The sequence below is a fragment of the Littorina saxatilis genome, linkage group LG17, assembly GCF_037325665.1.
Source record: "Littorina saxatilis isolate snail1 linkage group LG17, US_GU_Lsax_2.0, whole genome shotgun sequence".
In the NCBI taxonomy this organism is placed as follows: domain Eukaryota; kingdom Metazoa; phylum Mollusca; class Gastropoda; order Littorinimorpha; family Littorinidae; genus Littorina; species Littorina saxatilis.
In genome coordinates, this window is record NC_090261.1 from 9,105,516 (window position 1) to 9,120,355 (window position 14,840).

At 42.9% G+C, this 14,840-nt stretch overlaps 1 protein-coding gene across 1 annotated transcript in view; it reads left to right on the plus strand.

The window, feature by feature from the left end:
• Positions 1-13,149, plus strand: part of LOC138953602 (agrin-like) — a 37,592-nt gene extending 24,443 nt beyond the window's left edge. The window contains exon 2 of the mRNA XM_070325463.1: positions 10,494-13,149. Coding sequence (XP_070181564.1) covers positions 10,494-11,221 — 728 coding nt within the window. The 3' untranslated portion in view covers positions 11,222-13,149. The remainder of the gene's footprint in view (positions 1-10,493) is intronic.
• Positions 13,150-14,840: the final 1,691 nt, after the last annotated feature.

The window sequence follows — 14,840 nt, forward strand, 5'->3', positions numbered from 1 at the left end:
CAAAAAGACCTTTATCCTGTAGAACTGTCACGTCTTTTCTTGTTTCATCCTTCATAATTGTCGACGACAGAACGATCACAGCGACAACGCGCGGAACACAGTACCACATAGTAACCGTCTGGACCTATACGACACCTGAGACTAATGGACCGTTCACAGGGGCATTCCTGACGGGTCTCTGGAAAGTATCAACGACTTTTATGCGTGGAAATACCGTTTGCTTATCTTCATTGCCGGCATGCATGCATGTTGTAAGCCGTTAACACTCAGACCGAGGCTGATTAATGCGAGATGGTAGCGAGCACGTGGGCATTGTCTTCATACGCCAAACTTAACACCTCGCGCTGATGACTTGGCACACCAACACCGACACAGAATCCCGTGCATGTCTGCTTCTCCAGTTCTGCATGCCGTATATGTTTGTCTGCCCGAATTGATGAAGAAAACCTTTTGTTTATTTCCTGTATGTAACAGTAACATCATGGGAATTGATTATTTTGTTGCATGTAACTGCAACGGCATGAGAAAGGTTTATTTTGCTGCTGGGCCTGTGATTGTAACAGCATGGACATAGAATGATACACAGACTTGGAGTTTGCGCAACTCTGATATCTTATTACAACAGAGAAATGCTAATGTAACAAACGTTTCGTCTGGTTTGGTTTATTGTTGCTTCAAAGAAATGTTGCAATATGTGTAATAACTTATACATTTTCCTGTACTGGAACACTACGATCTTGAAACACCGAGTGAAGCATTGTCGTGGAAAGCCATGCATTCGAGTTTTGTGTGCAATAAAAGGTGCAATGACAAATTTATATCCAAGGTTAAAACGCCAGGAAACGTAACAAATGGGATCCAAGGCTATTGTAAGCTCGCTGTTTTGGGACCGTTGAGCTTATAACGTCATCCATTTTAAGCCCTAATTGTTTTCTTAGATTCTGTAGTCATAAAGTCAGTTAACTTTCCTTGGTTTTGTGACTCCCTGGTCTAATTTTTTCTGATTGTTGATGGTATTGGAACGAAGGAACCACTTCACCATCAAACAATAAAAATGTCATCACAACGTATTCGTAATGTTGTTTGCATCAATAGTTGCAACACCAGATCGAGGTCACGAACTGAAAAAAACCTTCCAGTACGGGTTGTTTCATTCTTGTGGCCTAGTGTTGATGATCTGCGTGTGTTTTTTGTTGCTTTTGATTGTTCTTTTGTCAGTATTTAAAATGTGTTTATTGGGTTTTATTGCGTTTTGTCCTCTGAGTTGGTTCTTACAGCTCGAAATGAATGAACCTTTGTTATGTCAGCGTACACTTTATGTATCAGTCATTTGTTTCACCTTGAAAACACTCCGGCGAGGATGTGTCGGGACACGTTCCCCTGCAAACCACAGGCACGGCGTGAATGCTGCCTTCATTATTATTGCGTGTCAGTGTCGCGAATCCACTCCATAGATTAATGAATCGTCAGAGTTCTCAAGACAAGGTGTATCAACAAACAAGTTAACGATCCCGCGCCTGGCGTCAAATACTTCACGTGCTATCCTTGGGAGCCCTCACACCTTCCACCTCGTCAGGTGTTTTGATAAGAATACGCTAACCTGAAAGATCAGAACGCCATCATTATGCCGCTTGCCAAAATCCGTAATAGATAGCCCGAGCCTTGTCGAGGGTTTACACGGCCGCGTGTGCTAACATGAAGAGTTGTGCCAAGTGTTTGTGAGCAATGCGGAGTGTCAGCGCGCCTCTATCGCCATGGATGTCATGAATCATTCGTTATATATATATATAGCTTTACCAAATATTGCACAAAGGGAAACATGAAAAAAATCTGTGTTGGAACAGCGTAATTTTTGTTGTTGATTGCGTCCTACACCCTTTCTATGGAATGCTTTTCAGATTTCGTTATTTTGAATTTTTCATTCGAAAAATTCCGGTTGAAACTAGCATATTACCGATAACATAAAAAGGCAAACGCTGTCTCAAAGGGTCTCTGAAGTCAGTATCAAAAAAATACGTATTGTTATAAAACAACTACTTTGTAACGGACGATGAAAAGTCTGGCAAGGCCGGCAAATATGTTTGAGACATATATTTGAAGGGGCCGAAAAAGAGAGAGAGAGAGAGAGAGAGAGAGAGAGAGAGAGAGAGAGAGAGAGAGAGAGAGAGAGAGAGAGAGAGAGAGAGAGAGAGAGAGAGAGAGAGAGAGATATTCCCTCACGATAAGGAAAACAAACTTTGCTGAATGATTACGATGGCGATCTTTATGGACATTAATCTGAATACCTGGATCCCCTGGCCTGACACAAAATCGTTCCCCTTCTCATTGCCTTGCAATCGACCACCATCATTTTTTAGCGAGCGTTTTGCGAGAGCAACTTCGTGCTGAGCAATCTCGGGAGAGGATTCCGCGACATGCTGCCTGAATTGCAATTGCCTGTGAAACAGTGACGGGTGTTCTTTCCCAATTTCGCTTCCCTGGGGAACTCGGGGAAGAGTTTTTACCGTCAGCGAGGTTGGAGGTAGCAGGAGAAAGGCAGAGCGATTAGATATTTATTATGCACATTTTTATGAACTTGGCCTCTTGGAAGTAATTTTCTGATTGTATGATAGGAAAGGAATAGCAACAAGAGCTGAAATGAACTGTTTTATACTCCAGAACTGTTGACAAACTTCCGCTTTTGTTAAAAAAACAAAAACACCCACAGAACTTGCAAATACGTATGGTGACCTTTGCATTGTACAGTACACCCGTTTTCTAATTCGTAATGCGATACAAAGTACAGGAAAGTGTTATAAAGTTCACCCAACTTTCTCTGAACTGATCAGCCTCTGCTTTATCACAAGTTCTCGAGTCGAGGGAGGACGTTTCAATCGATATTTTTGTATAAACCTGTGGCTGGATTATTGAACTGTACTTTGGAAAGTGTATTTCACCGGCAGTGGAGAAAAGCATATATTCCTTGTTAAAACCTTAATGTCCATTGGTTCCTTGAGTAACAACTTAAAAAAAAAAGTTGCGGCAGGCCTATTCGTCGTCGGCATGATTAAGACACATATGACAATGAGATCAAAGAACAGAATGTAAGGGGACATAGCGGCCCTTGCTGTTTCTGCTATTGATTTAAGAAAAGTCAATGTGAAGCGTTTAGGCCATGGTCCTTCGACCTGCAAGGATAACGATTATTTGTTTTGTGGTGCTATTTTTTTTCCACAACACAGCGAGCGAAACTGCATACGTTTTGAGGCGAACTCAAACAGTTTGCTAGCGGAGAAAATCTTACAAAGAAAACATTTACGGCATCTTGGGCGAAGCTGTGTTGCACCAAGAGCACAGTCGGCAGCGAGAACCTGGCTTTTCGCCTTTACTTTTTTTTTGCCCTGAACTCCACGCGAGTGCTAGACGTCTGGAAAATTAGCAGATTAAAAAAGCATTCTTGGATCGCTCTCAATTGTATACAAAAACCTTTGGCTGGGAGATGAAGAAGGGAGGGAGGTAAGGGGGGAGGAACTTGACAGTGATGACCCATTGCTTTTTCGAATCCTAATTTCTATCTTTGTTTTTACTGCGTGCAAGTGTTTTATTGAGAAAATGGCGTGTGCAGAAACCCACCTGTGGGTTGGGAGAACCGGACTCACAGAACATGCTTCTATCTGTGCTTTGCAACAACCACAGATAACACAGCAAAGCATCTTTTGGCAGACATCTTGAATAGGGATGTTTTAAGGGCGAATTAACCTTATCACTCTTTCCATTTCCGTCTTTGTGTTCAGTTTTATGACGGTCAAAAAATGTGCTGCACTTATTTTTGGATTGTCGAAATGTCTTTCTTCTTCGGTTCCGATTTTTTTTTGTCGTGTAAAAATTATATTCCCCACTGGTTTATAACCGTTTTAATGGGTTTCGCTCTATAATGTCTGGAACTGGTTTTCAGTGTAGGAGTGCTGGTAAGGAACGGCGTGAGTGTTTTGGGGAAAAAAAGGCCCTTCTTCTCTCTCATTTTCTTGTATCACAAAATTGAAATAGGCAACCCTTTAACCATTCTTGGAGGGGTGCGTACTTGTCGCAAATGTCGCATTAATGTGCGATACAGTAAGCCGATTTTGCGACAGCCCAGTTCGCGGCAAATGTAAAAAAAACCAACTTCAGATGTCTTCCTTGCAACACTATTTTTGCAACAAGCGCATTCAACTTTGCCTCATAGTAACTTTTTGGTTTCTGGAGTAAACAAGATCTGCATCTGTCTTCTTAACGGTGGATTTTACAGTTGTTGTGTCGTTCATTTCACGAGAGGCTGGTTTTCCATGGACCAAAACATTACAGATGAATCAGGAAAAGTAGATGAACTTCTTTTAGAAAGATTGTCCTTAACTTATTCATTCCAAGTTCCCCATCCGAATTTGTGTCATGTCAGCTTGGGTCGCTCTTCGTTTCTTAATACACAATCCTTTGCAACGAATTGACCGTTGGAGGTTTGGAAAGAGGTGCATGGCGGATCTTTACAAACAAGTTAATATATTGTCATGACATTTCAACAAACGGCTTGACTGTCATCGAGCTACCCATTGACACAACCGTTAGTTCCTGAAGAGTGGAATAGTTAAGATAGAAATTAAAGGAATGGTGCTGTCATACCATGTTAAACTTCTAGACAGATCTTATGTCGTGTTCATGAGAAGGGATGGACCTGTAAGAAGTACACATTCTGGCTCCTGCAAAAACCGCTATATCTGTTATTGCATTCAGTCAAGCCTAATCAAGGTACGAATTCATTACCCCATATTTGCGAAAAAGAAACACATTTAAACGGAACATCATCTGGCAGGATCGTTGGATCGTTACCGGTATTGAAAACGGTAAAATACCGGAACGACCCGGTGAATATGGTCCTTGTTAATCAGTGTAGCAACAGGGGCGGGGATGTAGCTCAGTCGGTAGCGCGCTGGATTTGTATCCAGTTGGCCGCTGTCAGCGTGAGTTCGTCCCCACGTTCGGCGAGAGATTTATTTCTCAGAGTCAACTTTGTGTGCAGACTCTCCTCGGTGTCCGAACACCCCCGTGTGTACACGCAAGCAGCACAAGACCAAGTGCGCACGAAAAAGATCCTGTAATCCAGTTCGGTGGGTTATAGAAACACGAAAATACCCAGCATGCTTCCTCCGAAAACGGCGTATGGCTGCCTAAATGGCGGGGTAAAAAACGGTCATACACGTAAAATTCCACATGTGCAAAAAACACGAGTGTACGAGGGAGTTTCAGCCCACGAACGCAGAAGAAGAAGAAGAAGTGTAGCAACAAAATATAATTAATCACTGCTTGTAAGAAACACCCTCCTTCCCTTGTAAGTGTAAGTGATCGTGTACACCACAGATCTGCCCAGACCATTCACATTAGCTCAAACCGTCTTTCCACTTGGCCACTTACAAAAACTACACACCTGAACTGCTCCCTGTGCATTCCTAGAATTATTTTTCTGAATTCATTGTGCAGATTGACAATATGACCATCGACACACACACACACACAACCAAAAACAAACGAACCCGAACTTGTACAGAAAGCACCCAGGCTGCATTTGTTTGTGGTATGTGTCCCAGTGGAATAATGTGTTAATCTCAAGCAGTGATGACTGGGTGGCCGAGTGGTAACGCACTTGCGCTCGGAAGCGAGAGGTTGCGAGTTCGACCCTGGGTCAGGGCGTTAGCAATTTTCTTCCCCCTTTCCTAACCTAGGTGGTGGGTTCAAGTGCTAGTCTTTCGGATGAGACGAAAAATCGAGGTCCCTTCGTGTACACTACATTGGGGTGTGCACGTTAAAGATCCCACGATTGACAAAAGGGTCTTTCCTGGCAAAATTGTATAGGCATAGATAAAAATGTCCACCAACATACCCGTGTGACTTGGAATAATAGGCCGTGAAAAGTAGGATATGCGCCGAAATGGCTGCGATCTGCTGGCCGATGTGAATCCGTGATGTAATGTGTAAAAAAATTCCATCTCACACGGCATAAATAAATCCCTGCGCTTTGAATATGTGCGCGATATAAATTGCATAAAATAAAAATATAAAAATAAATCCCTGCGCTTAGAACTGTACCCACGGAATACGCGCGATATAAGCCTCATATTGATTGATTGATTGAAGTAAAAGCATGCACGAATCTGACAAGATGGTCTAAACGTGGAGGAATTAGGTATCTTTAACGTGCCTAATGCTGTTGACAGCAGGGCATCCATTTCTCAACGGTCTTCGTTTGGGTTCCCTCCTTCTTTCCTCCCCAATAACGGCTGACAGAGGGGTTTCAATAACGGGGGTGTGATAGGCGATCGCTCAACCAGCTATTCAGGCGAAGCACCGGCTGTGAAAGATAGAAAATACAGGTGCCAAAAACACAATTCTCCACGGTAGAGATAGAAAAACCAAGCGTTGACGTATGTGTGATGATAAAAATGTGGTTAGTGCTTCCTTACGAGGGGTGTTGAATGGAGTCTGTTGTGTGCGATGTACAAAAACTAGTGTACATACACTTTTGTTGCGTCAGATGTCATTTTACTCTGTGTCTGTCTCTCAACACACACAACATTCTCTCTTTATGTCTGTTGTCTGTTTGCTGTTTCTCCCTCTGTCTGTCTATTAGTCTGCCTGTCTCTCTCTGCCTGTCTCTGTTTGTCTGTCTGTCTCTCCCTCCCATTCCATCTCTCTCTCTCTCTCTCTCTCTCTTTCTCTCTCTCTCTCTCTCTTCTCTCTCTCTCTCTCTCTCTCTCTCTCTCTCTCTTAGTCTGTGTGTGTGAGTGTATGTGTGTCTCTCTCTCTCTCTCTCTCTCTCTCTCTCTCTCTCTCTCTCTCTCTCTCTCTCTCTCTCTTAGTCTGTGTGTGTGAGTGTATGACTGTGTGTGTGTCTCTCTCTCTCTCTCTCTCTCTCTCTCTCTCTCTCTCTCTCGCTCCCATTCTCTCTTTGTCCTTCCATTGCCTGCTTGCCTGTCTGTCTCTCTGTCTCTCTCCCCCTGCCTTTTTATGCTTAATAACAGTTCACAAACATTAATTTAATTTAGCGTGATCTTATCGCTCTTCCTCTAACCCATACCCCACTGTCCCATACTTGGAGACTGACTACTTCTCCAAAGCTCCCCTCCTGACAAAAATTACACAAAACCACACAAAACCACACACATTTCGCAGCGCATTTCCCAAAGAAATTCTGATCCCGGCTGTCAGAACCAAACTTTTTTTTATCCCTCTGCAATTGCAATAGATTCGCAGCTGAGCTTTCATTCTTCTCTTCAATCTTGTCTGAAATTCCTCAGTTTGAGCCTATACAACAGCCTCTGCCTCCTTGAGGAGGGGGTGTGTGAGGGGGGGGGTGGAGGGGGGTGTGGAGGCAGTGGATGGGAGGGTTTGATACCCTGATTTAATGCAACAACATTTTGTTTCACCTAGTGTCTGTTCTGCAATGAAAACGTATGTCTTAAGCTTTACTGCGACATTCCTCGCAATAAGTTTGTCTTCTATGGCCTAAAATACTACTGTTATCTTTGCACACACCTCAGATAATAGCGGTATGCTGTCGAAGAGATTTCAGTGTGAAGATTTACGACTTTTTGCGCATTTTCCCCCAAAGGATTAAAGAAGGAGCGTTGAAATCCATTGTCAGCGCTGAAACGTTCTTAATCCAAATTTATATACTCTTCCTGAAGAAAAAAAATAATGCATATCAGCAATAACAGATTATTGAATGGGGCGGAGACGTAGCTCAGTCCGTAGCCCGCTAGCTTTGTAACCATGCAGTTCGGCGGTATCGGCGTTGGTTCAAAACCCAGGTTCGGCGAGGGCCTTTTTTCCCCAGGGTCAACCTTGTACACACTCTCATCCATGTCCGAACTAACACCCCCGTGAGGTGAGGTGAATGATTATTGTTATACAGTGGAACCCCCCTTTTAAAACTTCCAAAACTCTGAGAAAATCAGGTCTGAAAAAGAAGCGAGTCTTAAAATGAGGGTAAATTTACAAAGGCAATGAACACATATCTGAGAAAACAGGGTCTTAAAAGGGAGGGATCTTAAAAGAGGGGTTCCACTGAAGTGAATTCCGACTGAAAATTGGTACCTGTGATCATAGACCAAATAGCCTGGACCGCCAACTCGTCACGTGACCCTTCGAGGTTACGACGCTCGACTTTCAGGGGCGCTTTGCGTCCGGTTTGAAAGGCCAGCGATTCGAAGACAGTGAAAAGAAAGCACGCTCCAGTTATTTGTGACAATGGGAGGTGACAATGAACTGGATTTTCCAAAACTCCAAACTAAACTTAACAAAACTCATCGAAAAACATGTTCCATATGCTCTTTAGCTGAGTTTATTTTAGCATTTTCAGAACTTACCTCGGCAACTTCGTCCATGTTTACAATCGACACCGGATATGACATCCCCCTGATTTCTGAAAGGCCATGTAAGCGTAGGTTCCTAAATGGGAGAGGCCGCTACCTCGTAATAGAGAGAAAGAGCGGAGAGAGAGCTAGTTGGCGGTCCAGGATAAATGGTCTATGCTGTGATCGACCGCTGTATTGTATTGCATGTTACAAACGCAGCTTACAAATTGGCTCTTGAAATCCTGAAAGTGTGGACTTGGATAGAAACTAACACTGGTATTTGCCAAACTTTCTTTCTTTCTTTATTTGGTATTTAACGTCGTTTTCAACCACGAAGGTTATATCGCGACGAGGGAAAGGGGGGAGATGGGATAGGGGAAAGGGGGGGGAGATGGGATAGAGCCACTTGTTAAGTGTTTCTTGTTCACAAAAGCACTAATCAAAAAATTGCTCCAGGGGCTTGCAACGTAGTACAATATATGACCTTACTGGGAGAATGCAAGTTTCCAGTACAAAGGACTAAACATTTCTTACATACTGCTTGACTAAAATCTTTACAAACATTGACTATATTCTATACAAGAACCACTTAACAAGGGTAAAAGGAGAAACAGAATCCGTTAGTCGCCTCATACGACATGCGGGGTGCAGAGAAATAAGGATGTGGAAAAGAAGACTTATGGTAAGTGAAATAAAGGTGATGGATCCAGTCAGGTAGAAATAAGACAACAAGAAAAGAATTGGAAAACTGCAGGGAATAGTAGGGAGAGTTTTCTTGGAAGGAAATATAGGTGAAAGGACTGGTAAGGCAGAAATAAGACAAAAGAAGAGAAGAAACAGAACCGTTAGTCGCCTTTTACGACATGCTGGGTAGCATCGGGTAAATTCTTTCTAGTCCCAACCAATATGGGACTCCCCCTAACCCGCGGGGGGTATTTGCCAAACGACCAGAAGCTTGTAAAATGTCACTTTATACTACATGTACTTACATTTTAGATACGAAAATATACGTGATTGTATTGTAACAAAGCCTCGTGAATCATCGTAGACGCCCTAGGCCTCGAGTTGGGGGTGGGGAAGGGGGGGGGGGGGGTCTTCGTTAACAAGTCACAATTTAATATATTTCAGTTTTATGCTTTGAAAGTTTTACGACCTCACGGCAAAGCCATTAAGGGCATTGTTTTATGCTTTGGATTTATTAGTTTATTTAAATGCACCGGGGCCCCGAGGCATACAAATCTGCGCATGTTTGACTCCGAATTAATTAATCAAGATCACCTAAGTCAGGCTGAGAACTGAAATGAAACGAGCGTTCTTTCACAGCAGCAGTGTTGGCTATATACAAATAGGTTACACACCTCGTCTCAGTGATAATTAAAAATAATGGTCTCAGTTCGCGGTCATGAAGAAGCACGCTGAATCTCGCAATTTTCATGATCCACTAAACTTTGACCATTATTTTTAATATTCACTGAGACTCCGCATGTAACCTCTATGTAATCAGCAACACTTCTTTCAGCAACGATGTCGTTTGGTGTCGGAAGTCGGCGAAACTCCTAAAACTTTGCTCTCATTCCTGCAGAATTGCCAATATTTTTTCACAGTAGAAAAAAAGTGACGCCAAAGGTCTGCCAACAACTTCGGAAAATTGCCAAAACTTTCATGTTCACTTCTGCATTATTTGCCGAAGAAAATGAATGCTCGCAACATCCCTGTCACGTAATTAACTAGTAGTAAAAACTGTACATGTATACCAACAGTTGCAGTTGCTTCTTGTCTGGAATGTTTGTTGTTATGATAAGGCATGAATTTCTTTTGAACTTGAAACAATTGTTTAGTTTTGGAACAAAAACAACTTACTTCCCGTCAGCACACCCCCCTTTCTTTTTTAATAAACATTCCGGTTCCAGTTTGTTCGTCTCTTTTCTCCGATATTCTCTCTTGTTTAACATGTTCGTGAAAGTTCACGTTGATGGAGACCGACAACTTTGTTTTATAACCTTAATACAGTATACCTTCGTTTATGGTGAGTATATTGTCCTCATGTTGTTGAAAAAAGATATCAACAGGTCGAACCATTCATCACAGTGACCATCTTAACACCATTCTCCTTTTTCCATGTGTTTGCAGGTAGCGCGTGCGCCCAGGTGAAGTGCCCCAAGTTTAAGGTGTGCATGGAGAACGTGCAGAGTTTACCGCTGTGCACGTGCCCCAGCACCTACATCTGCCGCACACGCAAACGCGCACGGCCGGTGTGCGGCAGCGACGACGTCACCTACGAGTCGCGCTGCTACCTGCGCATCGCGGCCTGCAACTCGGCCACCAGGATCAAGGTCGCCAAGAAAGGCCCGTGCGACGGGGACGAGGGGTCAAGGCCGCCAGTCTGCGAGAGCTTCAGCACGTGCAGGCGCCGCAAAAACCAGCGGCCGGTGTGCGGCACTGACGGCAAGACGTACATCTCTCGCTGCCACATGAAGATCATGGCGTGCCAGGACGCCGTCAAGATCAAGCTGAAGAACCCCGGGGTGTGCCAGACCGCCCCCACCCACCCCGGGTCGGTCACCGCCCTTCAGGATAGCGTGCGCAGCGATGGCGTCAACAATGACGCAGCCTCGCACGTGTCGCGCGCCAAGAAGCGCAAAGGACGCCGGAAGCGTAAGAAGACCAGCGGAAGTGACGTGGTCGAGAGCGAGGAGGAGAAAGAGAGACGGCGACAGCGCCGGCGCGAGAAACGAAAGAAGAGGAAAGAGCGACGGCGTAAGCGACGCAAGACCGGCAAGCGCCGCTCCCGACGTTTCAAAATTGACAGGAACAGATTCCGGCGAACCTTCGATCATATCAAACAGTGGAAATATTAGTCTTGTTGGTTAAATAAGATCTGTACAGAGTTGTTACAGGTTTTGCTTTGTTCTTACAGAGTTCAGAGTTTATTTATTTTAGTTTCACGTTCTTTTTGAAAACTTAATTTAATTTCTTTCGTAAACTTTGTTCGTACTGAATGTTTGTATTTAGTCATTTTTCTTTCGATGTACGTAATAATTTTACATCGGGAAAAAAGATCGGAAACTTTTTTTTATTGTTCGTGTTAGTGAATTTATGTTTGGCCAATTGAGCCATATGAAACCATTTGTGAAACGTTTATATTGAAGTCTCTTTGGTAAATGACAAAAGGCTGAAAGCATTGTCATCTGTGTTCAGACGGAAGAATCTCAGATGTGTTTCTCTCGATATTTTAAGACTGGCTTCGACTGGACCTGCAAATAACTCGACACATCAAGTCACAACTGAAGCATAGCTTATAGCTGCAAACACAACTTGTGGGGACTGTAACGTTTAAAAGCATCGTCTGGAAGAGATATTTTAGTGTCCAGATTGTCTTCCATTGGGCGAAGTTTCATAACTAATAGCAGTTTGTGTCGGTATTTTACCGCTGAGTTTCTGTGATTTTAAATTCAATGTCTTACAAGATGTTTGTGATCTTGTGGTATGTAATAAATACATTACGTAAATTAAGTCTGCACGGCAGGCAGGGTTTTCAATCAATCTCCTTGTTCAAACGTGTAGCCCAATTTAGAAATGAAAGCTTGAAGACTAACTTAAACGACCGTTAAAAGAGATGTCCACCTAATTACAACGGCCTTGGCCTCGGGATAGATTTTTCTCTTTTATAAGTTGTAAGTCCGATTGTCGAATTTTTACTCCACTGGGAGTAAACCCATGAATATGAGACGTGATGCAAAGCCTGTCTGAATCAAGCCTGAAAGATTCTCTTATCGTTCAGGGCAAAATACATCTGCGCAGTCGCCACTACACTACTGCTGCGATAGGGATTATGACGAGTACTTGGCCTGTTTTCTTTTCACATACCGTGTAGCAGGCTGGGGGGAAAACAAGAAGAATTACCTCAATAATCTGCAGTGCGTCGTCTGTCCTGCTGAAGTTACATAGCTGAGCGCCGGGCTTTAGGATAATGATTGTGTAGCAGAACCCGTAATGACGTTTGTATTACAGCATAATGTTTAGGTTTTCTTTTCGGCGTATCAGGCTGTCGTGACTTTATCATGATCACAAAAGAAGATTTTTTGTGTACACTGACATTGTTCGTCTGCCGTTTGTTATTATTCCTGCAGGGAATGCCGTATCTCTGCCGTAAATCTCTTCAAGTTTGTATGTAACTGTGCATAGCAAGCGCAGCTGCTTCCGTGTGTATTTTTGTAGGGAATCGGAAGAAATAGATAAGTCACGACACCATGCAGTGATTTACTGCGACGCTCGACATTCACACCTGCATGGTTCCCGCAGTGGGGCACTGCGGTTATGAAATTAAAGGCCCCTCCTGTTTTTGGAACCGCAGGAGCTTTCTAGTTTGCTGTTAGGTAGATTTTTGGTTCCTCTTTCCTGTCATGCTCTCTTTTTCTTCATGAATTCTTTTCTTTTTTCTGCCTTCTTGCTCATTCACCTGTATTTTTTCCAAAAATCTCTTCTCTTGCCGCTTGTCTCGCGATTCATGTATAGTTTAATCTGTTAGTGTTCTGATGTAAGTCCAGCAGTAGATAGGTTAAGCCTATTTTAACATACTGGAAACTGGTAATCTTCCAGTAGGTATTAATTTAGTTTTACTAAAGCCTGCTGGGACACAAGTAATGGGTTAGTGCATTTGTAAACAGGAATCGCTTGACAAGTGGCCCCCTTCATCCCCCCCTTCCTCGTCCTGATATGGCTCTGCGTAGTCGGCTGGACGTTAAGCAACAAATAAACAAACAAACAAACAAACAAACAAACAAACCTGCATGGTGCAACGTTTGGGATAGAGCTCAATCTTGAAGAGAAGCAATGAACGCTATCTAACGTGATGTAGGAAGGGAAGCAATGAACGCTATCTAACTTGATGTAGGAAGAGAAGCAATGAACGCTATCTAACTTGATGTAGGAAGAGAAGCAATGAACGCTATCTAACTTGATGTAGGAAGAGAAGCAATGAACGCTATCTAACTTGATGTAGGAAGAGAAGCAATGAACGCTATCTAACTTGATGTAGGAAGAGAAGCAATGAACGCTATCTAACTTGATGTAGGAAGAGAAGCAATGAACGCTATCTAACTTGATGTAGGAAGAGAAGCAATGAACGCTATCTAACTTGATGTAGGAAGAGAAGCAATGAACGCTATCTAACGTGATGTAGGAAGAGAAGCAATGAACGCTATCTAACTTGATGTAGGAAGAGAAGCAATGAACGCTATCTAACGTGATGTAGGAAGGGAAGCAATGAACGCTATCTAACTTGATGTAGGAAGAGAAGCAATGAACGCTATCTAACTTGATGTAGGAAGAGAAGCAATGAACGCTATCTAACTTGATGTAGGAAGAGAAGCAATGAACGCTATCTAACTTGATGTAGGAAGAGAAGCAATGAACGCTATCTAACTTGATGTAGGAAGGGAAGCAATGAACGCTATCTAACTTGATGTAGGAAGAGAAGCAATGAACGCTATCTAACTTGATGTAGGAAGAGAAGCAATGAACGCTATCTAACTTGATGTAGGAAGAGAAGCAATGAACGCTATCTAACTTGATGTAGGAAGAGAAGCAATGAACGCTATCTAACTTGATGTAGGAAGAGAAGCAATGAACGCTATCTAACTTGATGTAGGAAGAGAAGCAATGAACGCTATCTAACTTGATGTAGGAAGAGAAGCAATGAACGCTATCTAACGTGATGTAGGAAGAGAAGCAATGAACGCTATCTAACTTGATGTAGGAAGAGAAGCAATGAACGCTATCTAACGTGATGTAGGAAGAGAAGCAATGAACGCTATCTAACTTGATGTAGGAAGAGAAGCAATGAACGCTATCTAACTTGATGTAGGAAGAGAAGCAATGAACGCTATCTAACTTGATGTAGGAAGAGAAGCAATGAACGCTATCTAACTTGATGTAGGAAGAGAAGCAATGAACGCTATCTAACTTGATGTAGGAAGGGAAGCAATGAACGCTATCTAACTTGATGTAGGAAGAGAAGCAATGAACGCTATCTAACTTGATGTAGGAAGGGAAGCAATGAACGCTATCTAACTTGATGTAGGAAGGGAAGCAATGAACGCTATCTAACTTGATGTAGGAAGGGAAGCAATGAACGCTATCTAACTTGATGTAGGAAGGGAAGCAATGAACGCTATCTAACTTGATGTAGGAAGAGAAGCAATGAACGCTATCTAACTTGATGTAGGAAGGGAAGCAATGAACGCTATCTAACTTGATGTAGGAAGGGAAGCAATGAACGCTATCTAACTTGATGTAGGAAGAGAAGCAATGAACGCTATCTAACTTGATGTAGGAAGAGAAGCAATGAACGCTATCTAACTTGATGTAGGAAGGGAAGCAATGAACGCTATCTAACTTGATGTAGGAAGGGAAGCAATGAACGCTATCTAACGTGATGTAGGAAGGGAAGCAATGAACGCTATCTAACGTGATGTA